We start from the raw sequence: 26,635 nt of genomic DNA, 5'->3' as shown, positions 1-26,635 counted from the left end.
ATAGTGGACTGTTAGAAAATCATCAGATTGTACAGAATTAAGAATTCTGCTCAAAAGCCATTTGGATAAGCCTGCTCACCACTACAACCCCTGAATAAGTGAAATGTGTAAGCATCATTTGGATTTGCCATTGCATTTCAATTTTCATTCACCCATGCAAGGTCTAATCTTCTAATTCAAAAAGGCACCTGTGAGCCTTATATGCATTTCGTTAAGGACTATTCTGGAAGAATTATGCATATAATATCTTAACTTTAACATATATAATAATAATTGCAATGATATAAAGAATAAGGCCCTAATCTGCAAGAAATTAAGCGCATACATTACATTATTTACATGACTAGCCTCAATGACTAAATATTTACAGGATTGCAACCGAAGCCCCTCAGTATGTCCAATTTAAAAAAAAATGGGAATGGGTGATAAATAGTTGTGCACATGATTACAGACGTAAACAGGTGGTAAATGATTGACATTACCCTTTGCAGAAGAAAATTAGGCCCAGACTACATGTTTAGAGAAATGCTTTACATTAATGGCCTAAACGGATGTTGTTACTTTATTAATTTACAGGAATGACAACTATCTCAATAATACCACCACACATGCAGTTTTAGCCCCTCTTTATGTAAACCTGTCCACTTAAAAGACTGGTAGTACAGAAGAAGTCCTCTATTTCCAGGATTTAACACAGTGCCAGCAATTCCAGACAGTTTCTTGTAATGTCCCAATGGCAGTTATAAACAGGATGGACCACTTTGTATAATTTAACAAGATTAAGTCTCTATTCTAGCTCAATCGTGAGTCATATGAGCCCGTTGTGCTGAAGTGGAAATTGTATCATGTACATAATGCACCACTATCTGCAAGCAACTGAAGCAGTTATCCACCAGCTCATTTCTGACTGCAGATAACATAAAAATGCTTGGTTTTTACATCAAAAGCCAGGGTTACATCTACAATGGTACTTTACACTTTCTAAATAATTTAAAAACATTATCTTAGTAACTAGGTCTTTTCCAATAGTTCATTTTTAACAGATTCAGTAGTAATAGGGATAATTGTTCATCCCTGCTTATAGGGAGTCTTTATGGAAGTATATGGAAGTAGTTTAGAATAAAAAAGGGAGGAAATACTAAAAGGTATCAGACATTCAACCAGCAATACATTTTGAGGGATGTTAACTAGAAAAAATATATTTAATTTTCTATACCAATGAATATCTGCCTGAATATATGTTTATTTTAAAAAACTCTTTAGAAGAATTCAGTTAAAATCTGATTAGCTCTAGCAAAATGACTCAGCAAGAATATACCTCAAACATGTTTTCCTTCTTTCTGGTATTATCCTACTCCTCATTTGTCCATCAGAAGTGCACAACTATATGCTTTTCATTGGTTTTAATAAACCTTTTATAAATCAAATCTGGGTTAAAGCAGACTTGCTACAGTAAATGAAAGGCATGAAAGATTATAAATTGCTTAGCTAGCAAATGCAGAATTGAAAGCAATGAAGTACTGGCAAGGCTGTCTAAATTATTAACGAGTTTTCTTTTTTTAAATCATAGCAGCTTTTAAAAAATAAAAATAAAACAGTATAGGCAAAGAAACTAAAGCATTTACTTTTTTTTTTTTTTTTTTTAATAGGTGACATTGTAACAGGACACATTCTGTTACGATATGGTACTAGAAGTACCAACGTAAAAGTTTAAACAAACAGTGACATTTATTAGCTTCTGAAAAAGCCAAATTATGCGAACATAAGAAGGTAAGCCTAGTAAAGGAACACCAACAGAACCAGTTTAACAGTTACACCAAGGGAAAAATGCTTGCATATTTATTTGCTTTTGAACTGGCAAGGGGAAGTTGGTTAGCAGCCAAGGCACTTTGTATACTACTTACTGGTTTGTCCTTGATGGTGGGGCTTGACACACATAGGTAAAGTTTTCCATCTTCTTCCAGACAGGCATCTATCAGCGCTTGTACAGAACTTTCCTCTTGGAACAGCAAAAAGGCATAACCTTCGAAAAGACAAAAGGCACAAAAAGGAAAAAAAAATAGATGAAAACTTTTGAAAGATAGATCAAAACAGAGAACACGAAAAAGAAAATCCAAGAAGTGCAAATATATTGTAAGCAGTTGGTTTTGATACTTCACTAAGACTCTGAATTACTTTTATTTGTCCCAATACATAGATAGCAATAAAAGTGTAATATTGTTGCTAACTGTACTGAAGTTAATCCATAATAATATGCTTTCAAAAGGAATCCTGCCATAGGATCACATGGAGAAAGGCAGGTTTCCCCACCATCACTCTTATTTTTGTTTTGATGCTGCATACAGTGCTGGCATCACAGCGGAGAAAAAAAGTCTTTGGGAAGTTTGTTTTCTTTATATACTTTAACGGTTCCAAACAAATACAGAATGGCTGGAAAAAACAGAAAAAATTGTGGAAGATTAGTCCACAACTATAATAGATCTATATTTGTGCTCTTACAAGTATTTGTCATCTTAAATAAAGCGATAGTGTTGAGGCAGTTTCAGACAATATACAAGGGGCGGAAATACTATGTGGGAAGGTCCATGGAATGAAAACCTGCATACAGATAATCTGAATATTTCTATCCTGAACATACATATGTTGGCAAGGGGAAAATGTATATTCTCATTCATTCAGAATGTAGCTTTATTTCCTAAATAAATTTCTAAATCAAATCTCCTAACGTATGCAATCCTCATTGAAGACCATGATTTACTTAAATTGGACTTTTAGATTGTCACATATATAAAAGATTACCACTTGTTTTAGATCATGAAACTTTCTCATGCTTAGATCATTCAAAGGCTCAGATTTTCTTTAAAGTTCCCCTCTAAAAAAGTGCTGAAATAAGGTAATCTTGAGGGATTTTATCAATACATTACATTACAATCTTTTTATCAATACATTAGAAGCAAGAGGAAGACCAAGGACAGGGTAGGCCCACTGCTCAGTGAGGAGGGAGAAACAGTAACAGGAAACTTGGAAATGTCAGAGATGCTTAATGACTTCTTTGTTTCGGTCTTCACTGAGAAGTCTGAAGGAATGTCTAACAAAGTGAATTCTTATGGGAAGGGGGTAGGTTTAGAAGAGAAATTAAATAAACAGAGCAACGTTAAAACATCCATTAGAAAAGTTATTCCCTGCCAGTTCACCCGCTGTTGAAATGCATCCTAGAATAACTCCAAGGAAGTTAATAGAGGATGTAATCTGAGGCTCTAGCTATTATCTTCGTCGGAAAGTCATGGGAGATGGGAGAGATTCCAGAAGACTGGAAAAGGCAAATATAGGTGCCCATCTATAAAAGGGAAATTAAAAACAACCCAAGAAACTACAGACCAGTTAGTTTTAACTTCTGTGCCAGGGAAGATAATGGAGCAAGTAATAAGAAATCATCTGCAAACACCTTGAAGGTGGTAAGGTGATAGGGAATAGCCAGGCAGGATTTGTAAACGAACACAAAATCGTGTCAAACCAATCTGATAGCTTCTTTGATAGGATAACGAGTTCTTGGGATAGGGGAGAACGGTGGGGATGTTGGTTATACTAGACTTTAGTAGCGCATTTGGATACGGTCTCGCATGATATCCTTATCAGATAAACTAGGCAAATACAATTTAGATGGGGCTACATCATACAGTGGGTGCATGAACTGGCTGGGATAACCGTACTCAGAGAGTAGTTATTAATGGCTCCCAATCCAGCTGGAAAGTATATAACAAGTGGGTTCCGCAGGGGTTCTGTTTTTTCGGACCGGGCTCTGTTCAATATCTTCATCAACGACTTAGATGTTGCATAGAAAGTACGCTTATTAAGGTTTTGCAACTCGACATGTCGACGATACCAAAATGGGAGGGATTGCAACTGCTCTGGAGGACAGGGTCAAAAATCAAACATGATCTGGACAATTGGAGAAAATGGTCTGAGGTTAAACGCGATGAAGTTCAATAAAGACAAATGCAAAGTGCTCCCACTTAGGACAGCGACACAATCAGTTTCACACATACAGAATGGAAAGAGACTGTCTAGAAGGAGTATGGCAGAAAGAGATCTAGGGTCATAGTGGACCCACAAGCTAAATACGAGTCAACAGTGTGATACTGTTGCAAAAAAAAACAACGTGATTCTGGATGCATTAAACAGGTGTGTTGTAAAACAAAGACACAGAAAGTCATTCTTCCCTTCACTCTGCGCTGCTGTTAGGCCTCAACTGGGTATTGTGTCCAGTTCTGGGCACCGCACTTTCAAGAAAGATGTGGAGAAATTGGAGAGGGTCCAGAAGAAGAGCAACAAAATGATTAAAAGTCTTGAGAACATGACTATGAAGGAAGGCTGAAAGAATTGGTTTATTTAGTTTGGAAAAGAAGAAACTGAGAAGGGGACATGTTTAGCAGTTTTCAGTATCTAAAGGTTGTCATTCAGCTGAGGAGGGAGAAAAACTTGTTCACCTTAGCCTCTAATAATGATAGAACAAGAAGCAATGGGCTTAAACTGCAGCAAGGGAGATTTAGGTTGGACATTAGGAAAAAGTTCCTAACTGTCAGGGTAGTTGAACACTGGAATAAATTGCCTAGGGAGGGTGCGGAATCTCCATTTCTGGAGATATTTAAGAGTAGGTTAGATAAATGTGTATTAGGGATGGTCTAGAGAGTATTTGGTCCTGCCATGAGGGCAGGGGACTGGACTCGATGACCTCTCGAGGTCCCTTCCAGTCCTAGAGTCTATGAATCTATGAAAGCTGTCAACAACTGAAAGATTATGAATTGAGAATTGGAGTGCCTTCTGACCCACAAATATTCTGCTAACAAGATATATTTTAAATCAAAATTTTAAATTTTAGTTGAGACTACTGAGATATGAGACAAACTTTTGTACAGTATAAAGTTAAGCCTCAGATATTCTTAACATGTATCCCTAACAGGTTGAATTTTGGAATAAAAAGAAAGGTAAATTACGGCAATGCTACTACACTAAATTAGATCTTATGACCATTTGGTAATTACAGTTAGTATTGAATGCAGCTGCCCAGTTGTGGGGAACTTCCAGTAGTCTGTGTTACACCTGTGCTGAATAGTTAGGAGTAGCTACCAGATGATTTCCCAGTCACTATTTTGATATTGGCTTTCACCTTCACAGTTTGGACCTTACCTACCTTAGAGAGTTCCTTTCTTCACACAATTTTGTAGCAACTGCTTGAGCTAGCATTCCTCTCAAAACACAGGAGGACTGCTAGCAGAAGATTCTCAGTCAGGGGCACTGACTAAAAGGCACCTGGCTAGGCCTAGTTGCATTCCCAAGTTTTATTGGGGAGGCAGCAGTGAAGAGGATCTCAAGTAGAATTTTAAAGTAGTTACTGTGGATAGCTTTCTTGGTGCAATTTTTTTTTTGCTTGTTTAATTTTTTTAAATTTTGTACATGTGCTAAGAAATTAAAATTTAGTGTTCAAAATCAAATTTTCACCAGGACATTGCACAACATCTCTGCCCTTCAAAGGTTATTTCCCTACAAGACTTCAGCTTTCTACTGCTCACCATCTTTATACTACAGATATTCACAGAAAAGTTGCACAAAAATTTAAACAGGCCAAGTGTATTCATCATTGAACAGACAACAGCCTTTAAAATTTCACCATAGAAGGAGTGTGTTTCAGAAAGTCTTGGGCACTTGCTAAGAACTTGGAGTTATAATGGTAAGGTTGCAACTATAGCTATGATCTACTGAGACACTGACTAAAATCCATGGCATATGTCGACAAAAGCCACACAGTTCATTGCGTTAGCACTACAGTAACTTGCTGCCTACACACCAAACTGATTAATCTTTGAAGAAATTTTATTTTTTAATGTATATATTAATTCAGTTTAAACTGACTAATCACAGTATCACATGGAATTTGAGTTCCCACACTTGTAATGGATTCAGAATATGTATGTATCGTCGTCTTCATGTTACCTCCATTTTATTTTTCAATCTCTGGAGCTATTATGTTTTCTTCACCTTATAATGAACCTGCTCAGTAAGAAGTAAAATCTGTTCACTATCCCAATTAGAGATGTGTTCTGTTTGGCAGTTGATCTGTCCTATCAAATGCTCTCCACCCCAATCATGAAACTGAACACTTGGAAGATATTATATCAGGATGGGCAAACTTTTTGGCCCAAGGGCCACATCCGGGTGTGGAAATTGTATGGCAGGCCATGAATGCTCACAAAATTAGGGGTTGGGATGCAGGAGGGGGGGTCTGGGCTCCAGCGGGGGGTGTGGGTTCTGTGGTGGGGTCAAAAATGAGGAGTTTAGGGTGCAGGAGGGGGCTCCAGGCTGGGACAGTGGGTGTAGGAGGTTGCTCCGGGCTGGGACAGATTGGTTCAGAGAACGGGAGGGGGATCAGGGCTGGGGGTTAGGGCATGGGAGAGGGTGAGGGGTGCAGACTCTGACAGGCACTTACCTCCAGCAGCTCCTGGAAGCAGAAGAAGCAGCAGCAGCAGGTCCCCTCTCCAGCTCCTAGCAGAGACATGGCTAGGCGGCTCTGAGAGCTGCCCCATCCCTGCAGCCTTACATGTAGGAGCTGCAGGGCGTACATGCTGCTGTTTCCGGGAGCTGCGCGGAACCATGGTACATGCAGAGCAGAGCAAGCACCCGACCCCACTCCCTTGCTGGAGCCCTAGAGCAGGGCAAGCCCCAGACCCTGTTCCCTGGCAGGAGATCGAGGGCTGGATTAAAACATCTGAAAAGCTAGATGCAGCCATAGTGTGCTCACCCCTGGACTACAGCATTCCCTCGCCTTCCACCACTAATCATATTTCATTGGTTAATTCATTTTTTTGGGGTGGAGGCATGGTGTTTAAACACATAGGCAGACTTCAGTACCCTACATACTTCAGTCCAAAAATTAGCTCCAAATGTTAAGAATATTCTGGTTCTAACCAATATTTTCACTAGTTATTAAACAATCTCAAAATTCAGAGATTGAGCTAAGCACTCCAAAATGTGGATGCTTGTCCATACATCGTATGAATATTTTTGGTCTGCAAAATTCATTTGGACATTTTGTCTGTATCGTCTTTCTTAGAGTGCTTTCTTTCCTGGATGGAACACACAGCAGAGAAGATAGAAAAGAAAAAAAATCTATACACATTAGTTTTTAATACTGCTCCTCATTACCACAATATCTGAATGCCTTCCATGTAAAACAAACAGTAAATATTCCGTTCAGGATTTGGGGAAAGATTTGGGATGATTCTTATCGGAATCTACAGAGATGCTCCTGATTTTCTTACCTCACAGTAAAGATTCTGTTGAACTTGTGGCAGCAAGACTCAAATGCCATTTTTGGATATGGTAAATATTGTACTTGTAGTTATGATCCAATTAAAAAAAAAGTTGCCCTAAACAAAAAATCTTTGGCTTATTCTGTTCAGCTGCTAGACTATGAATGCAGCCCTGGTTAGCTAAGACCTCTCCTGACTTCAGTGCCCTACATACCGCTATTAGAAAAATTCACCCCAAATGCAAAACCTGTGCTGCCTCACTCTTCTAGAGCTTATTACCTCTGCCAAATAAGGAAACTGCAAGGAGTCTCTGAAAATAAGATTCTATGCACTTTACTTTGGGATCATGACAGTCCTCCCAGGCCACCCAATAAGCTTCTCAAAAAACTGGCTAACACGGGACTTCAACTGCCTCCCCCAAATACTGAGAGGTTTTGGACATCCCAGACCTTCAGAAATCAGGTTTCACTATAATTAAAAGTTGTGATTCAATAACTGAAGTTAAATTCAAATACTACACTAATAAGCATATAAGAACTTAGATAGAATTGAATAAAACATCTATATCTGCCAAAGTTAAATTAATCAAAAAAATTACATTCATCTGACTCTTTGCTTCCCTAAATATTTTGAAGAGAGAACCACCTTCAGATAGGAAACCTACACTATTTATTTTAGAATTAATGTTTAAAGTGTTCTGAATGTGTGAAGTATTGTTACTACTAAAGTCCATTGTATAAATCTACCTTCTTTTCAGTATTTAAGGTTGTTCATGTTTGTTAGAATTAATAATCTGTAAATTAAGATCTCTGAGATACTCCTTGCTCACATGGACTCCCAAGCACAAACTTTTATTTGCATTGAACTCTAACCATACAAAAGTTAACTAGAAAATATCCATGAAGACCACTTGCTCCATGCTAAAGCTAACATTGCACAAGGAAGTTTTATATCACACAAGATCCAATTTAAATTAAATATCAAATGTGTATTTTGTATCAGGAAAAACAGAAGACCATTCTGAAGGCCAACCAAGTCTTTTACTGAAAAGCTAATATGTACTTTGACAACTGTAATGCACCAACATCTTTTCATAATTATATCAACCTGTGTTTAAATGGCTATAATTGGCAAGTCTCTGGAACAGACCATATTGTTCCCTCTAGGCAATGACACCACCACATGTGGTTTGGAAGGTATAGCTTTGGCTGCTAGGCAACAGAGTTCTCAGCCATGCCCTAGGTACCCCTCTACACTGATATAATGTTTTCCTTGGAAGCCAAAAAATCTTACTGCGTTATAGGTGAAACCGTGGTATATCGAACTTGCTTTGAGCCGCAGGAGTGCGCAGCCCTGCCCCCCTGGAGCGCTGCTTTACTGTGTTATAGCTGAATTCATGTTATATCGAGGTAGAGGTGTAGCTGTATGCAATAATTCAGTGCATTTCAGATTGTCTTGAAGGATTTGTAAATATCCTCAAGGATGGTTGGTGTTTAAACTTATCCTCTGCCGTTCTCTGATTTTCAGATACAGCCAAGGAAACATTAGGTGGTGTTCAGATGCACGTCCAAATGAGATTTAGGCTAGTGTCTGAACTAGAAACACAGAGAGTTAAGGTTTAATGGTGCCAAAATCTCATAAGCTGTTTTCACATTCTTCTGACCAAAAATAGACAATTTCACCAAAGATGAACTTTTCAAGCTTCCCAGCATCATGGCAGTCATTCTCATAATATTTCAGCTGCACCTGAGTCTGAATAAAAGGTTTCTTCTTTCCACAACTAAAACCATAGGAGGTGGTTCATATTTGACAAACTGAGTATGAATTCCTTCCTCTGCCTGGAAATTGAGTTCTAAGTCATCTCTGCTTAAAATGGATCTTTTGTTTTATTTATTTTGAACTGATTTGTTTTTGAGTAAAAATATTATCTGGACCCTTACAGCAAGGCCACTACCACAGGGAGAATGTGACAACTTGTATAGTGGTTATGGATAACAGGGGCTACAGTCTCTCTCTTCCCCACAACTATGTCAAATAAGGACCTATGGTGACTGTTTTGCTCATAGGAAGCTAAAGTATTTGAAGGCATACAGTCAATCAATGCAACAACAATATTATAGTTGAAAGTTTATGTAACAGGTCTGGAAATTCAAAGCTGTAGCTCCCACAAAACCATCACCACAACCAAAGTGCATATACACCATAATATAGGTGTGCTGTGTTGTGCAAAGTGGCTGAGTTACAGTTGCTGTGGGACCATATCTGTAATTCCCAACTTAAGCATTATCATTTATTTCAATGTATATTAAAAATAACTTCATCCATTTAAAATACGCAACGTGAAATTCAGATGTGTGGAGCTCCAGAATATAATACTTATATTTCCTGAAGTGCTCACATATCAAAATATACAAATCCACATTTATATTACTGATGTACATTTTGCCCCAACATGCAATCACTGAAACGACACAGGGATAGCCAGTTATCAACTGAGCTGGCCAAAAAGTTTCCATCAACTGTTTAATGAAAATTGTGTTTTTGACAAAGTTTTTCACAGGAAGTCTCCTTTCCTTGGAAAATTTTGGCTTTTCATAAAAACCAAAAAGTTGTTGGTTTTCAGTTGAAAATGGAAGAAATTTAGCCAAAACCCAAAAAAATTTCATTTCAGAAATGCTACTTTCTTGTCTCATGTCCCATTCTCTTCCCAGCCAGACGAAATCTTTCATGACTCACTGCAGCCAGGGTCTCCCATGCTGCACCATGGCAGCTCAGCAACAGAGGAAACCATGGTGCATCATGGCAGATGTATTCCAGCCAGGGAGCCCAGGCTATAGGAGAGAATAGGAGCACGAGGCATCTGAACTAAAACTCCCATGAGGCACCATTACAGCATTTCTAAATCAAGAATTTTGGTTTTCAGCTGAAAGGTTTTGGCTGAAAATTTTCAGTTTTTGATTCTTCACTAAAGTCAACCTTTTTTTTTTTTTGCCTATTGAAAAACACCTCAACTCATTTTCCAACCAGGTTTAGGTCTCAAACCACAAACTGAAACGGACTTGCAATACTTTTGATCCCATATTCAGTATTTTCCTATTTTATTAACTGTACGTGAAGAAATACAGAGGTATATAACTGTTCCAAGGAGGTAGAGAAGTTTCAATCTGAGTGGCTTGTTTGAGGAGAAAATAACCCATTTCCTAATTTATTTTAAACAGCCAAACTTTTTTAGCTCTCATTCCAGACTTCTAGTTCCAACAGAATTTATCCATTTCATGAATTTTAAAAAAATGTTGTCATGCAGCTTGGAGCACATTTCTATTAATTTTTTGCATTTGAGAGAACGTCTAAATTAAGATTCTGAAAATTCACACTATAAACTGCCTCCTCTGATATACAGCCACTATTTTAAAATTCAAATGTTATGTAAGCAGGGGGAAATATTAAGCCTATTTCTTGCTTTTGGAAGAGGGCTGCACCAGTTCCATACCCTACTGCTACTCTGGATGTGCATACTTACTAAAATTAGTCATTCTGACAAATTCAGAAACAGGAATCATTCAGAGATGCATACATGTTCAGACCTACCTTAGTGCAGCTGGCTTAGCTCTCTCATCTCTTCCAATACATGGTGGGGAAGAAGAAAGGATAAACTATGAGTATCGTAAGGACATATTTTTCTCCCTCATCCTACACAGGTAATGGGATGATGTCACCGAAGAAAAGGTCTGATTTTAGAAAGGATACAAATAATTTAAGCTTGAAACCAGTTTAACTACCTGCACATTCAAATGCTTCTGTAAGTCAAGCACAGCAGTGTGGTTCCAAACCTGTATATTTGCCCCCATTCTGTTCACTGAAGGTTTAGAGTGTTCTCTTTTGTCTTCCAACCTGCTCACAGCTCACTTTTAAGGCAGCAATGAAATCTAAAACCTGTTTGGTATGTGCCATCTCCTCAATATTTAAAAAAAAAAAAAAAATTTGTGCCATACCAATAAATAGAAAAGTTCATATGGAATTATATTAGTGAAGTTGTTTAGTGTTCTAGTCTTAACTCTGATGACTTGCAATTTTTGTTTATGGTTCTGAGCTGGTAGCTGTGTCTGGTACCTAAAATGTTTTTTTTTAAAGAAATGTTTATTTTAATAAAGTTTAAATTACCACATTTTCTTTGTCTTATTTTTTATTTTTTTTCATTGCATTAAGCTTTTCAGAATGCTATTTGCTGGAAATCTTTTTTTAAAAAGATTGTATTTACTAAAATAGTATCTGAATTTCCTTTTAAAATCCTCAAAGGAAAATTTAAAAAAGTTATAACAAATTCATGAATTTGTTTCCATGACTATAAAGGATCACCCCTCAAAGTCACCTTTAGAGTACCCTTATTAGAATATATTCTTTTAACATGAATAAATACTTCTAAATCCAAAGAGGAAATGAATATTCAAAAAATGCAACTGATCTTTAGAAAAGAATAAGCCAAGATGATGACAAAAATCTGCTAATCCATTTAAAAAAAAAATGTTGCCATGCCATGACTGGATTTCCAAAAGACAAAGCGGGATTTAAACATTAAAGAAATCTCAAAATAGAAAGGACTCTCACGTTAGCTACTGCAGAAGAGTGAAATTATGTATTAGTCAGGGCTGCAAAGCTGAATTCCTCTAGACCAGTGGTTCTCAAGCTTTCCATGACCCCTTTCACACAGCAAGCCTCTGAGTGTGATCCCCATTATAAATTAACACTTTTTTAATATTGAACATTATAATTAATGCTGGAGGCGAAGCGGGGTTTGAGGTGGTGGTTGACAGCTTGTGATCCCCCATGTAATAACCTTGCAACCCTTTGAGGGGTCATGTCTCCCAGTTTGAGAACCCCTGCTCTAGACAAATTTTAAGTGGCAGGGTGAATCACTGTCAGCTGATTCCTCTGTCCACAAAAATGGTGCATAAGACATTCAGATAAAGTCTAGAATGTAAATAGTTTTACATCTCACAGCTAGATTCCCACTAATTTTGCATGCTTTTCATGAACAGAGTACCCCTTTAGCCTCAAACTACAGGAAAATGCATACATAGGAGAGATTTCCCTTGCATCAGAGTTAGAGTAAAACCTGGGGTTTTTTTGGTTTATATTTAAAGCTCTGAACAAATTACTCAGTATGCTTAGCTCTATAAAATAACAATGGTGTTCCTGGCGCCAATGAATGATTATTTTTAAATAATTTTATTTATTTATTTTGTAGTAAAATGAGAACTAAATGTCTATACAAGAAGCTAAGTAGCAAGCATATTTCCTGCAGGAAGTGGAATGAAAATACTGGACCTTTACAAACTGAAATCCTTGCTGAATGGCCTATGTGAAATCAGTTTGGTAGTTTAACTTCTATTCTTACTGGACAGTGAACCACATCACTGAGGCTATGACCAGAACTGATACCCTTACTGGCCATAACCGTAGAGAAGCCATAGATTGCAAAAAATATAGACAATGAACTAACTTCTAACCCCTAGCAATCATTCCTCCATATCAGAGTTGGCAAACAGCACAAGGATATTAGCAATTTGCTGCTCATGTTTTACTTATTCTGTGAATAAAATGAGAATTTTGGTCTTCTGTGCTATCAGTATGACACCGGTCATTGCATTACATTTGCACAGAAATAATGTAAAATAACATAGAGGACCTGACTGCTTTATGTTGACAGTAAACATCCCGAGAGAGAGAGAGAGAGTGTGCATGCGTTGGGGAGAGTGAGTCAGCACAGTCTTTTTAAGTTCAGATGGCAACTGGAAGCAACCAGACCTTGATCCCGGGAGAAGGGGACACCCCAGCATCAGGCCCCAGCTCTCTCGCCGGCTCTAAACACACACACCCCTGCCGACCATTGTGTTCCTAACAGGGCCGGCTCCAGGGGTTTTGCTGCCACAAGCAGCAAAAAAAAAAAAAAAAAAAGCTGCGATTGCAATCGGCGGCATTTCAGCAGGAGGTCCTTTGCTCCGACCAGAAGTCAGGGACCCTCCGCCGAATAGCTGGACCTGCTGCCTCTCTCTTGAGTGGCCGCCCCAAGCACCTGCTTCCTAAGCTGGTGCCTGGAGCTGGCCCTGGTTCCTAATGCCCCGGAGAACAAGATTTCACATTAATGATTTACTGTTAGCTGCCGGAGTGGCATGCTCAGCTGTCCGAACTTCCTGGAGATTTGAAAGAGGAGGGGAGCATGCCTCTGTAGCTGGAATGCAGAGCAGTGGAGTTCAAAACAGTGAGCAGAGCAGTCACAGCGGGCATTGTGGGATACTGGAGGAGGCCAGTTATGACGATATAATGAACAGCAGTGTCAACACTGATGCTTTGTCACTTTAACTTTACCACAAAAAGCTCTACGCTTGTTGAGGTGGTTTTATTTTGTAGGCAAAACTCTCCTGTTTTGCCAACAAAAGTAGCATTCTAGTGTGTACACCTCCACTGTATTGTCAGCAAAAGCTGCCTTTTGTTGACAGAACTGTGTAGAGTAAACAAGGCCTTAATTTCATTATTCTGCTAGACACTAAAAATCATGGGACTTTTTTCTTCTATGACGGCAAACATGTTAACAGGCCATTCTACCTTGAATAATCTCTTAGAATATGTGCTAAATACCTAGGCTAACCAATCTGTTCCATCTTGTATTTAACTGTGATGCTCTGAGTACCTTTCCCAGCCCTGAAGGGTGCTATGTAGCTTGAAACTCTGGCTTGGTCAACAGCACCACTTTCATCGTCAAAACTTTTGTCACTCGGGAGCGTGGGAAAAAACACACCCTGAATGACAAAAGTTCTAATGACAAAAAGCATTGGTGTGGACAATGCTTCGTCGGAGGGAGCCATGCTCCTGGTGATGAAGCTACCGCCCCTCTTTGGAAGTAGTTTTATTTTGTCGCCAGGAGAGCTCTCTCCTGGCAATAAAGAGCAGCTACACAGTGCACCTTACAATGGTGCAGCTGCAGTGGTACAGCTGCACCACTGTAAGGTGTGCAGTGTAAACAGAGCCTTTATCTCTATCACTAACAGAAGTTGGTCCAACAGAAGATATTACCTCACCCATCTTGTCTCTCTAGTATCATAAGACCAACACGGTCACAACAACACTGTATATGATGCACCTACTCTTGTTTGGTAATGTAGTATTTATTATGCCAACAGAAAAACACCTTGTGTCAGCAAAAGCTGCCTTTATATTGGGGCTCTGCCAATACAGCTATACCAGCAAAGCACTCATAGTATAGACAAGGCCTTAGTTTAACAGAATTATAATACTAATCTTATGAACCAGTAATGATATGATTTACATAGATGAGCTTTTGACAATGGAAGTAAGAGTTGTATTTGTAGAATTTTCTGAGGCAGTATATATTGTTTCAGGACACCTACAGTACATAAAATTAAATATGAAATAAGTATCAGATAAGTAGCAAGCAGTACACAATTTGAGAGAAACAAAAGGGAGGATGTAATATCTTACTTGACCAACTTCTGTTGGTTAAAGACAAGCTTTCAAGGTACACAGCACTGAATTTGTCAGTTTCACTATTAAGAGGCAATAGATGTACAAACTGCTCCAGGGAGAAACAGATAATCTATTCTTGTTGTTTGTGTATGCATCAAGCCTTTTTAACTCTGAACAGGCTGCTGAAAATAGATCAGCTTTCAGATTAAACAACAGATTAATTTTTTCATTCTTTGCTTGAAAAGTGAATTTCTACTCCTGCTCCAAGTAATGCTAATGTGGAAGCTTCTAGATAAATATAAACCGATAGCCTCTACTTGATTTCAGCTGCCATTTCAAACATGCTGCAAGCACAATCTTAAAAATTTAATCAACGTCCAATACATGTTTTGGAGGAAGAAAATCTGGGAGCAAGTCAAGGCAAAAGTTATCTCAGTTTCTCTTTTTACTAAAAGGCACTTCAATTTTTTTAAATTAACAAGGAAGTTCATAATTATTTTCTGATCACCATTTAAATAGTATGCCCTTTTTAGGGCAAAGAAAAATCACAGATCTCATTAAAATCAATGGATACATTAAGCACTCAAGTGAAGCTCCTTCGTATAATAAAAACAGCTTTAGACAAAGAAGGGGGTTGATGTTTAGAATTGCCTGGCAAAATCACGCAGTCCAGAGGGGTATTTTCAGCTCAAATGGTGAAATGTTTCAGATCCTGGGACTGGGACATATTTTGTGCATTTTCTATGAGTCTGTGAGAGTCCTTGGAGAGAAACAAAGGTAGGGAATTGTTTTAGAATAGGGCACAGATACCTGACCTCAGGCTTCTGCAAAAAGAGTACTGCCTGTGTGAATTTTATTCCTACTGCTGAGAAAAGGATTTGTATAAATTCTCTAAATTAACAGCTTAAAACTAAGGCCATGTCTTTACTACAAAAAGAAAAAGTTGTGCTCTTAACTCAAGTTAGCCAGTAAAGGCAAGGCCTATGACAATATCCTGACCCTGTTACTGATTTCTAATCCAAGCAAAAACCACCTCACAAGACCCTGATTTTCAGCCATTGCTCAGCCAAATGCTCTACAATACAGTAAACCCCTTTTTTTTAAATGTGAAGAGTTTTTCTATTAACCTGTTTATATTTAAAAAGGTCTTTTATATGGACCCAAGAACAACACCAGATATCCCTACTGCTTTCCTCTTCTTTCTCTATGCACACGAAGAGTAGCAGCATGCAATTTAAAAGCACCATAGTGTTAATACCCCACAAGTAAGGCCCTATTTAATTTGGTAATATAGCAGATTCCATACTATTAGGCTTCCACCACAGTTCTGACAGTGGGTGCCTCGACCAATCTGATACTGGGAGTGTGATCCCCTGCTCTCAGCTCCGTGCCCCTGCTCTCAGCTCCAGGAGGCCCACGGCGGAAAATTGCAGAAAAGTAATAATGGACTTTATTACCACAAATAATATGGTCCAGTATTACTTCTACACAATTTTCCACAGCTTGTCCACAACTAAGCTGCAATTTTTTGACAATCATTCCACAATTCAAGTAGGGCCTTATCCATAAGTTACTTAGACAATAATGAAGACTGCAAAAGTAGTTCACATTTCCTTTCCTTTATAAAGTGGAAACCTTGGAATGTTAGGAGAATTTCGTAAGTCACAACTTTAAAAGTGGAACTTGTGTTTTTGTATCTCCCAAAAAGCCTGCTGCTTGCTACCTATTCAGTTTCAGCTCTGCTGCTGTAGTTACTGATAAATACCATTTTTGCAAAACCTGGGGAATTGCAGACAGCATCAACAAAACTGATAATGATTACACAGTACACAAAGCAAATGCACAAAGTAAGCAAATCTAAAAAAGAAGAAAAATATTTTCTTATTTACTAACATTGGAAGAGATTAGTTCTGGGGGTTATTTGTTATGATAGATATATGATTTTCAATTTGATGACATCCCTTTTATTCACTGTAGTCAGCATAATCCCATATCAGCAGCAGTATGCAGACTAAATCAGTTAGATCTTGAAAAAAAAAATACAGAACAAGAATTTATGCTTTCATTTAATCTTTTCCACTGATGACAAAAGAGGAGTAATTATTTAGTTCTTGGCTTGAGAAAAAGCATTGAGCAGTAGAAAGAGCAAGACGACATGATTAGCAAGAGTTATTTGAAAATTTCATTTGCAACATTCACAGTGCAGATTGTGCGTGTCAGCATTTTCCAATAATCTAATCAGTTTTGTAGCTTCAGGATCAATGGAGATTTTAGCATTCTGCAGTTTACCCATTTTGAAAAATACCATGTCCGAAAGTCATAGTCACTCCGTATTATAATCATCTCCATAGTAGTCTATTATGCTGTCAGCACTCTCAGTCAACAAAAACATGTTCTATTGCTCACAGCTTCACTACTAGTTTATTATCAAACCATGGTCACTTTAACCAGAACTGCAGTAGAAAAACAAACAACTGTTTTGGATCTTCAGCCAGGTGTGTATTGTTTTCCCATTCTAGATGCTCAAGTCTGTTTCTTTGTCTGTTAAGTCAACTGGGATTCTCAAGCTGCATCTTTTTCTTCAGTGGCAGATTTCTCCAAATCTCTAAATCACTCTTTGTAACTCCATTATATAATTTCTTTAAAAGAACAGAACACGTGGCATTTGGGGAGTGCTGAGCACTTTTTAGGAGTTTATAATTCACAGGTTTAACTTTTAAAAGCTTTTATCAAATTCTCTAATACACCAAGATTTCTACTTCACTAAGGGAAGGAATTAACTACCTTGTAACCATCATTATATAAATAATGTATAGTGATGCATTAATGCAACGTTTTTGTGCTGTTAAACATTATGCTGATACTATGTTACTATAAGAATAGCACTATTTGTGTTATTGCAATGGATGTTTTGTCAGCAATTCCTTTACAATACCCTGCTTATAAGAGTGTATAATAGACTTTGGACTGAAACTTTGCTTATGTGACAGGCAGTGACAACTAGCATGGCATGCACTCTAAGGGCACATAAGAAAGTTTAATATGCTGTGGACTATCACCCCATTATAATATCCTTCCTCTGCAATGTCCCTCCATCAACTTAAAAGTGAAGTTTGGTGCTTCACAAGAAAAGTTGCATGGTTATGCCCCAGTTATAACTGGTGGCTCTTTGCATCTTGGGCCACACAATACCATGATTGAGAGAACCAGTTTTACTTCAGGGCCAGCAAATTCACAGATTGACATGTAGGCTCATATTTAAAAAGGTAGAAAGAAGCATTTCAGGAGAATGGCGTTTGCAGCTGTTATGGAAAAGAGGCACAGGTTTCTGAAGAAAGACTGGATGACCAGTAAAGCTGATCTGATTTCAGCAGTCTGTTCAGTCTTAAAATAAGCTGTAGGGCCTAATCCAAAGATAAATTATGACAATCAGCTGTCTAGAGCACTAACTGCTTTTATTAGTCGAGAAGGAGTGTTGAGAAAAGATCCATGGACTGGTTATTTCCTAGCAATAAATATCTCTAACTTGTTCACTGCAGTCCTTAGCAATGCCCAAACACTTCCTAATATCCCACCTCCCCACTCTTATATAATTGTGGACCTCAACTACATTACAAACTTTTTGTAGTCTATTGGTCATTGCTGCTCTTCAGTAGCGGGTTGGAAGTTCCAAACTGCCAAAAATTGTGATCTATTCATCTTTCAACATGCTAAAGTCTCATTAATTTAAAATGAGTTTTACAATTCTATTCTGGCAACATATACCCACGTACTAGAGGAATACCAAAGTTTGCTTTTGGGATACCTCTATTAAGAAAGACTTGACTGACCTTTATTGAAAATAAAAATAAACAGTAGTGTACCTTAATATCAGCTGTTTCTCCCTCCTGTGAAATCCTAGGCTTTCTGCATCCCTTGCTATATCATTAATATGATAAAGGTAGTAGAGAGCGGGGACTCTGAGCAAGTGCCAAGACACTAAGTAGTAAATATCTGAAAAATATGTTCCTACATTACAAAAGCAAATTAAAAACCAAACATGTTTACTGGTTATCAGAAAATAGTATCAGAAGTAATAAAAGAAATGCAACAGATGGATTGTGAAATGAGCTTTTTTGTTTGCTTGGGGGAAAGAAGAGGTGTACTGTTAAATACAAATTTGTTCTGAAATTCACTTGAATTATTTTTCTAAAGAGACACAATTAATGAAAATCTACTACAGATTTTAAATCACTGGTAGTTGAGACTATTTAGTTCAAGCATACAATTTCACGTCTAGCATCACCACATACAGTTCATGCTCTGCTTTAATTTAAAATAGATAAAAAAGGATCGAGCCAGTCCTGAATTTATCTTTGTGACACCTTACTTTGCAGACATGGAAGTGATGAGACACTATTTTATCTTCAAGATTTATTATCTTGAAGAGCAGCAATTCCTTTTCCAGTTTCCTACTACCTCATAAATATCATACCATAAATACCTCAGCATTGCCATGCTGCTTTGAAAATGTAAGTAAGTATCTGGAGTGGTTATACAACAGATTTGAGTCAGTTGTTTTAAGTATTAAGTGTTTCCTTTTAAAGCTTTGAAGGGAAAAATACAGTGACATGACAATGTATACTGCATCACTGAACATCTTGTTTACATAATTTAAACAATGTTCTTATGTAATAAGGTGAATAACAAATATTAAGAATTGAAGTATATGCATGGTGTTTGTTGTAAAGAAAAAAAGTCACTTAGCCTCAGACATCTGATTTTTGTTCACTTATAGAGCACTGTGTAATATGTACATTTTCATTACATTCACATACCCATCTAATTTTTCTTTCTATTCTGCTTCCAAACTGCAATCTGTTTCTATGCCAGGATTTTTCGTACATATCAATCTAAATCCACTCCACGGCATATAGGATACAGCTAGTGAACAAAATTATTTGACTACTTCTGCATACTGACCAACAACAAAAAGACTGCACGAATAAAGACTACGGTCAGCTCTACAAAATACGCAGTTTTAAATATTAGGGGCAGCAAAATATTTATTCATCTATGTTATAGAAGTGACCACAGGCAGGGAGGAACATACATTTTCCAGTCTGTCTAAGGCAGCACCTAACAGTCTTAAGCAAAACTTCCCCCTAACCTATTGGTCAAATTACTTTTAAATTTGAGGAGAGTTTAAGAAGAAAGAAGACTAAAGCTTCCAGAAGATAATCACCAAATTACAACAAATATGAGAAAAACTTTATGTTAGGTAGTTTGAGCATTAACAAAAAGTTGATCCAAGAGACTTCTTAAACAATTCTTTTAGCATATATTTTGATTAACAGTGCTAAAGAAGAAATTAAGGAATTCTAAGAAAAGGCTTTGGAAGGATGGGCTTTTCTGAAGATTGAAGCCACCGATTGGATGGATAGAAAACTTGCCATGATACTTAAGTTGTATAGTTACTGAATAATCACCTCCAGTAAAAGGAAATACCTCCCCAAAATTTAAAAGGACCAATGGAAAAATGTGAAATGTGCTTTTGGGTAGATCACGCCCCTCAATTCAACTGAATGGAAGAACAACACAACAATAAGCCAGTTGTTTCCAGTTTACTGTTCTCTCTCCCCTAAGAGATCCAATGATTCACTTCCTGACTTAAAAAGGGATAACCTTGACTCACCCGCCCCCTTGCCTGTTTACAAAGTGCATAGCTGTTGTATTCTTCATCTAGATTTGAGTAGAGGTGCCCTGAAGGGGGGCAGAAATGCCTTGGAAGGCTAGTCAAAATGCTCTGAACTTTAGTATATTCATGTATAATCAAGACTATGCTCGGGAAAGCATTACATATTTGATAAAGATGCAAGACTCCTCTAAACAAAGCAAACAAACATTTTCAATGTGCATCACTAGCAGCAAAGCTGTCTCAGGTAGGGTAGATTTTAAAGTCTAAAGACATGTTTTCCACCACCAGATTTAGTCTCAGTACAGAGGCAAGACTAAAGACAGAAATGTTACTTTTTATTTAAGCCTGTTGCCTAAAAACAATAAAAAAAACTATTAAAAATTTAACTAACAACAATCCTAAACTGTCAAAGCTACAATGAAGCAGAAAGACCCCTTATGTTCCAACTTGCTACCACAAGCAGTGTGAATGAACTGAGTGCCAGTAACCTTGCTATAGGGGTTGAAAGAGTATAATGGGTGTACTGCACAGCCCCAGTGGATGCTGCTGGCTAAAAGATTTTGGGCTCATGCGCAAAAAATGCATGTTTCTACAATGGGCCCACATGGAAAAATACTCAAAGAACTTGCATTGCTGATATCCACTGCATCTGTGGATGGATAACTTCAATTTTCACTCATCAATATGGTATTATGATCACGAAGCTTATTTTTTAAATAAAGATATTTGTGCTGCTCAAGGACTTAATACTATTTAATACTAATACCATTAATATTAAATAGACTATTTAAGCCAAAAAAATGTAGTTCTAGTACAAGAGATTGTTATATTAGGTAGGAGACCACCTCATGTCTACAGAATCACATTAGCTTCACCCACCTCACATCTACATCTTTTTCAGTCCCTGGAACCCATTTGTTCTTTCCCCATCTCCTCCCTTTCGAAGTGGGGAATGGATGAAACCAGAGGCTGCCTTCCCTCTCTCCCTCCCCTATTCTTGCTAGCCATGATCCAGTGAAGGGAGCAGCACTCAGGCACCTTTTTCGAAGGTGTCATAGCAGCTCCCACTAACCATGTGAATTTCACACTCATTTTAGTCTTCGGAAAAATAAATACTTATCACAGAGAAACAAGTAAGAGAGGAGATATTATTTTCAAGTTTGCAAGCTAGTATTACATGCAAGGAAAAGTAAAACTATTTTAAAAACAGTAGTGTACTATCTGCTTAACAAAAAATAATGTATAAGAAACAAGTTAATTACTGCACTTGGTGTATTGCTCAAGTTAAAAACATTAGACTCTAGATTTACTGGCTAGTATTAAAAAAAAAATCATACTTAAATTAAATGTCCCGCTTTTTGCCTGAATAAAATAGATTACCAGATCTAAAGTGGCTGAGTCATAGTTATGTATTGCTGCTTCCAGTATTGTTCTTTAGAACTTCTCATTATTTCTTGAAATTTCAAGAGAATTTAAAAGAAAACTCATAACCACAAATCACGTTTAAATTCTCAAAACTCTGCAATAAAATTCAAGTAAACGAGTTACAATTAAGCATCTGCTTCCCCAAGACTAGGACATGGCATTTATAATTTTGCCAGTCCCTTTAAACATTTGTTTAGGATATATGTTATGAAGTATGCAAGTCATCTAAAGAATCTTCAGGCAGCAGTAATAATTTGGCCTTATTCAGAAGCAAAGCATTTGATTCACCTCATGGGAGGCACTGATAAAAAAACAGCATTGAGCATTTCAACACAAAGCAGAAAAATGCCATGCAAAAGTAGTAATTTAAATGTGTAAGGGACTAGAAATAGCCTCTTACACACATTGTCAGCTGCTGCTAACAGCTTCTCTTGCTCAAATGCATAATCTACACATTTAGTGACAAAACAGCTGTGTATCACAACTACCCTCCTCCCCGGCAATCTAGATTCTGCATTTATCAAGGACAAAATGCATACTATATAGATTGTTGGTTTTTACTCCAGTGTTTTTTGTTTTTGTTCTTTTTTTAATCCATAAATGTGAACTTGTGATTGATAGCCAAACTGTTTTAAAAATAGAAGCCAGATGCATACTTACTCATTTATGCAGTGACACCAATTTAGAAAACCCTTTAAAATATATGCATACAATTACAGTAGTTTGTAGTGTTAGACAAAATACATGGTTCAGTCCTTTCAGCAGGGCCGGTGCTTCCATTGAGGCAACCAAGATGCCAGGATTTGGGAGGGCGGCATACTGCTCCGGTGGACCTCCCGCAGGCGTGCCTGTGGACGGTCCGCTGGTCCCGCGGCTCCGGTGGAGCATCCGCAGGCACGCCTACGGCAGGTCCACTGGAGCTGTGGGACCAGCGGACCGCCCGCATGAATGCCTGTGGGAGGTCCACTGGAGCCGCAGGACCGGCGAGCCGGCCGTGCGCCTACGGTGCCAAAAACCCTCGCGCAGCTCCTGCCTTTCAGTGTCATGTCTGATGAACAAGACTAGAATTTCCTGCAATTTTTTTGTTACAAATACTCCGCCATCACATAAGTGTCAGTAGGCTACGTTGACAGTACTCTACACTCTAGGGCCAGGTTCCATCCAGGTATTTACATAGACTCATGACTAGCAGATGGATCACCCAGAAAACTTCATGAACTTTTTTGCAGGTTCAAACCAGTTACTCAGAGTCCACCCATTTCTGATACTGCAGTAATTGAGAGTGCCACACAGAAGGCCATCCATCATACGTGACATTGTGGAGAAGTTAAGAGAATTCTTTGCATTGGTCTCCGCTACAGAGGATATGGGGGAGATCCTCACATGCGAGCCACTCTTTTTAGATGACATATCTGAGGAATTGTCCCAGATTGAGGTGTCAATAGAGGAGCTTTTGAAACAAACTGATAAATTAGACAGTAATAAATCAGAAGGACCAGACAGTGTTCACCCAAGAGCTCTGAAGGCACTCAGATATAAAATTTCAGAATTAACAACTATGGTATGTAATCTATCACTTAAATCAGCCTCTGTACTCGATGACCAGAGGGTAATTAATGTAATGCAGATTTTTTTTAAAAAAAGTCTCCAGATGCAATGCTGGCAATTACAGGCCAGTAAGGCTAACTTCAGTACCAGGCAAATTAGTTGAAACTACAGTAAAGAACACAATTATCAGACACAGATAAACACAATATGTTTGGGAAGAGTCAATATGGCTTTTGTAAAGGAAAGTCATGCATCACTAATCTATGAGAATTCTTTGATGGTGTCAACAAGTATATTGTAAGTCAAATATACTTGAACAGGCTTAGTACGAGTACAAGTAAATCCTAAAGACAGGCATGCTGGACGGACAATGCTGAAGCCCTGACTGATAACTAAGAAGCCAGTTATAAATAATCACTAACAGTTGGGACTGACTGTTTAGCACTTTCAGACAGACATTCTAGAGCAACTGGCAGGGGCTTTGAAAGCTGTTTCCCATAATAGAATCGTGACAGAAATAGAAGAGAGGCTGGATTGTCTTCCACGAAAATAGATCTTACTCAAAAACATTTTTAAAGTCTGACAGTAGGCTGATTTAGCCTCCCAGAATACAGAAATTTGATCCTAACCAATGAAGTCTCATGTTAATCTGCAACAAATCTGTAATTAAATTAGTTATTCACAAAGTCACAGCAAACCAACTTGTGGAGGTCTAGGAGATATCAGGTCAAGTAGGAGCTCATTTTACCTCTTGGCTAAAGCTAGAATAGGAACTCTGACTAGAAAGAACCTAAACCTGTGTAAGGCACTACATTAGTCAGTTGCAACTTTTAAGAACTACATTCAAAAGCATATGTTCACTTCATCTGATTTATCCATAAGCAGATGTTCCAAAATAACCACTGACAGTAGTTTTCTTTTGAGACAGAAATGTCCTAAATGGTATTTGCAGGAAACTTACTTGTCAGAAAGAAGTTACCATGCCTCAAGCAGTTTAAAAAACTTCTGGTAAGAGTAGCTGTTTGCACATAAAAGTGCATCTAAAAAATATAATAGGAGTGATAGCTCAATGGTCAAACATGGTACAATGTGTTGCCAAACCAGCCTTAAGAACAAATGTGAATATTCATGGCCAGGGGAGAATGGAAGGATCTCAGAATATGAGTGCTAACCAGAGGTGAAAATAAACTGGTATGGGCCGAGGGTCCCATACTGAGGACCGGTAAGAAAAGGAGACAGAGAGGGAGAGAGAAGCCTGTTCCCTGCATAAGAATAGTTTACACTCAGCTATTCTCTGATGGTTCAGCCCCCAGGGCTAGGTTTCTGGCATCCTTATTAATTTCACTCACAGTAGCTGGGGGGAGGGGGTAGAAGGGAGGGTGTGTTTGATCATGGCAGGGGCAGTCTTTCTGTCCCCGGGATGAGGGGATCTCTCCAATACTAATATACACAACAAATATAAGCATTTGGCTGCACAGCTTAAATCCAGAGCTAATAAAAGCAGGTGGAAGGGGAAAACTCACTGTCACATTGGTTTCTCCACTCCTCCCTCCCCCTCACCAGCCAGGCTGCAGACAAGGCTCTGCATTCCTCTCCCCTCACCCCCAGCAGGGGTTCTCCTCTAGGCTCTAGCTTGCAATAGGGACACTGGCTGAAATGCCTGCTGCTGCTGCCTACATAAGAACAGTTTAAACTCAGCTGTTCCCTGTGCAGTTCGGTGCCCAGAGTTAGGAGCCGTTTCTGGCATCCTTATTAATTTCACTCCCAGTTGTTGTTGGGTGTGTGTGACCATGGCAGGGGCAGTTCTTTTCTGCCCCTGGGATGAGGGGATCTCCTAAACACAATTAAAATCAGGAACCATTTCCAAGTTCAAATCTATCCCATTCCCTCCCCAGTAGAGGATCATGGCTGTGATGTCCAAACTGCTTGCAGATCCTCTTTGAAATGTTACTGTTTAAAAAAAACAACACCACAAAGAACATGGAGAACATGGTGGAATGATGTGTCATGATGATTAGGGTTTATTTTGGGCAAAGCAATTTTGCTAAAGCAACTAAAGATTCACAGGGAAAGCAAATAGCCCCCATAGACAAAACCACAGAGAGATTAGAGGGGAAAACTGAATATTCAGGGAAATTATTGTGCCTCCTTCGAAAGAAATAGTAGTTTTCATTCCAATCCACCCTCTTTATATATTGATTTAAACACCTGAAATGTCCTTAGGACATCAGGTGCAATCTCAGGTCTCTTTTTGTTTTGTCCTGCCTGCAGAGTGCAGAGGCTGAAATTGACAAAACTTTCTCTAAATATCTTGTACATTTCATGAAGGCTATTCCAGTTGTCCTTCATTCACCCCTGACTTTCCCTTCCCCACCCTCCACCCCAGCTGGCTGGCTGGCTGTGGTTTTTGCCTTGGTTACTTACTCCTTGACAGACCCAGCCCAGTGGCACCTGCTGGCTCTGTGCAGTCAGCAGCCCACAGGGGCCGGTTGCTGGGGTCGCTGCTGGTCGGTGGCAGGCTGCAGCTGTATTGTTTGAGACACATTCATACACATACGCATACGTACAGTAAGAGGTGAAAGTAAGCCGGTCCAGTACAACATACCGGCAAGAGCCAGTATGCCGTGCTGTACGACTTCCACAGCGGGAACTGAAAGGGCCACGGCTGCGGGCAGCCCATAGCCCTTTAAATCCCGGCCACGGCTCTGGCGGCTGGGCTGGGGCGGGGATTTAAAGGGCTCAAAGCTCCCCGCAGCTGCAGGCAGCCCAGAGCCCTTTGAATCCCAGCCACAGCTCTGGCGGCCAGGCTGGGGCCAGGATTTAAAGGGCTCTGGGCTTCCCTCAGTGGCAGGAGCTCTGGGCCCTTTAAATCCCTGCCCCAGCCCTGCAAAGCTTGGGGTTCCCCCTGGTGGCCAGAGCCCCAGGCCCTTTAGTTTGCTCCTGAGGGCTCCCAGCCACCTCTGCAGCTGGGAGCCCCTGGTTGATTTAAAGGCCCTGAGTCTCCCAGCCACACCTGGTTCCCCAGGGCCTTTAAATCTTGAGAGGTCATGCCCTTTCCGGATGAGCACCCCTGCCCCTCAGGACTCCAGCAGTACCGGTGAGTCCTGTAAGTTACTTTCACCCCTGGTGCTAACTCACCCTTGTGGCTACAGATGGTATGCTGTATAATGCAGGAGCTGTGGGTATTCGATAAAAG

The 26,635-nt window shown here is 38.9% G+C and overlaps 1 protein-coding gene across 8 annotated transcripts in view; it reads right to left on the bottom strand.

The window, feature by feature from the left end:
* The window catches only part of CPEB3 (cytoplasmic polyadenylation element binding protein 3), a 180,760-nt gene that overhangs the window by 23,251 nt on the left and 130,874 nt on the right, over positions 1-26,635 (bottom strand). For all 8 annotated transcript variants that reach the window (XM_032770264.2, XM_075072703.1, XM_075072706.1 and 5 more), the window contains one exon: positions 1,905-2,023. In XM_032770264.2, the coding sequence (XP_032626155.1) occupies positions 1,905-2,023 (119 nt within the window). The remainder of the gene's footprint in view (positions 1-1,904; positions 2,024-26,635) is intronic.

Source organism: Chelonoidis abingdonii, chromosome 15 (assembly GCF_003597395.2).
Source record: "Chelonoidis abingdonii isolate Lonesome George chromosome 15, CheloAbing_2.0, whole genome shotgun sequence".
Classification (NCBI taxonomy): domain Eukaryota; kingdom Metazoa; phylum Chordata; order Testudines; family Testudinidae; genus Chelonoidis; species Chelonoidis abingdonii.
This window is presented reverse-complemented; position numbering and strand designations above follow the sequence as displayed.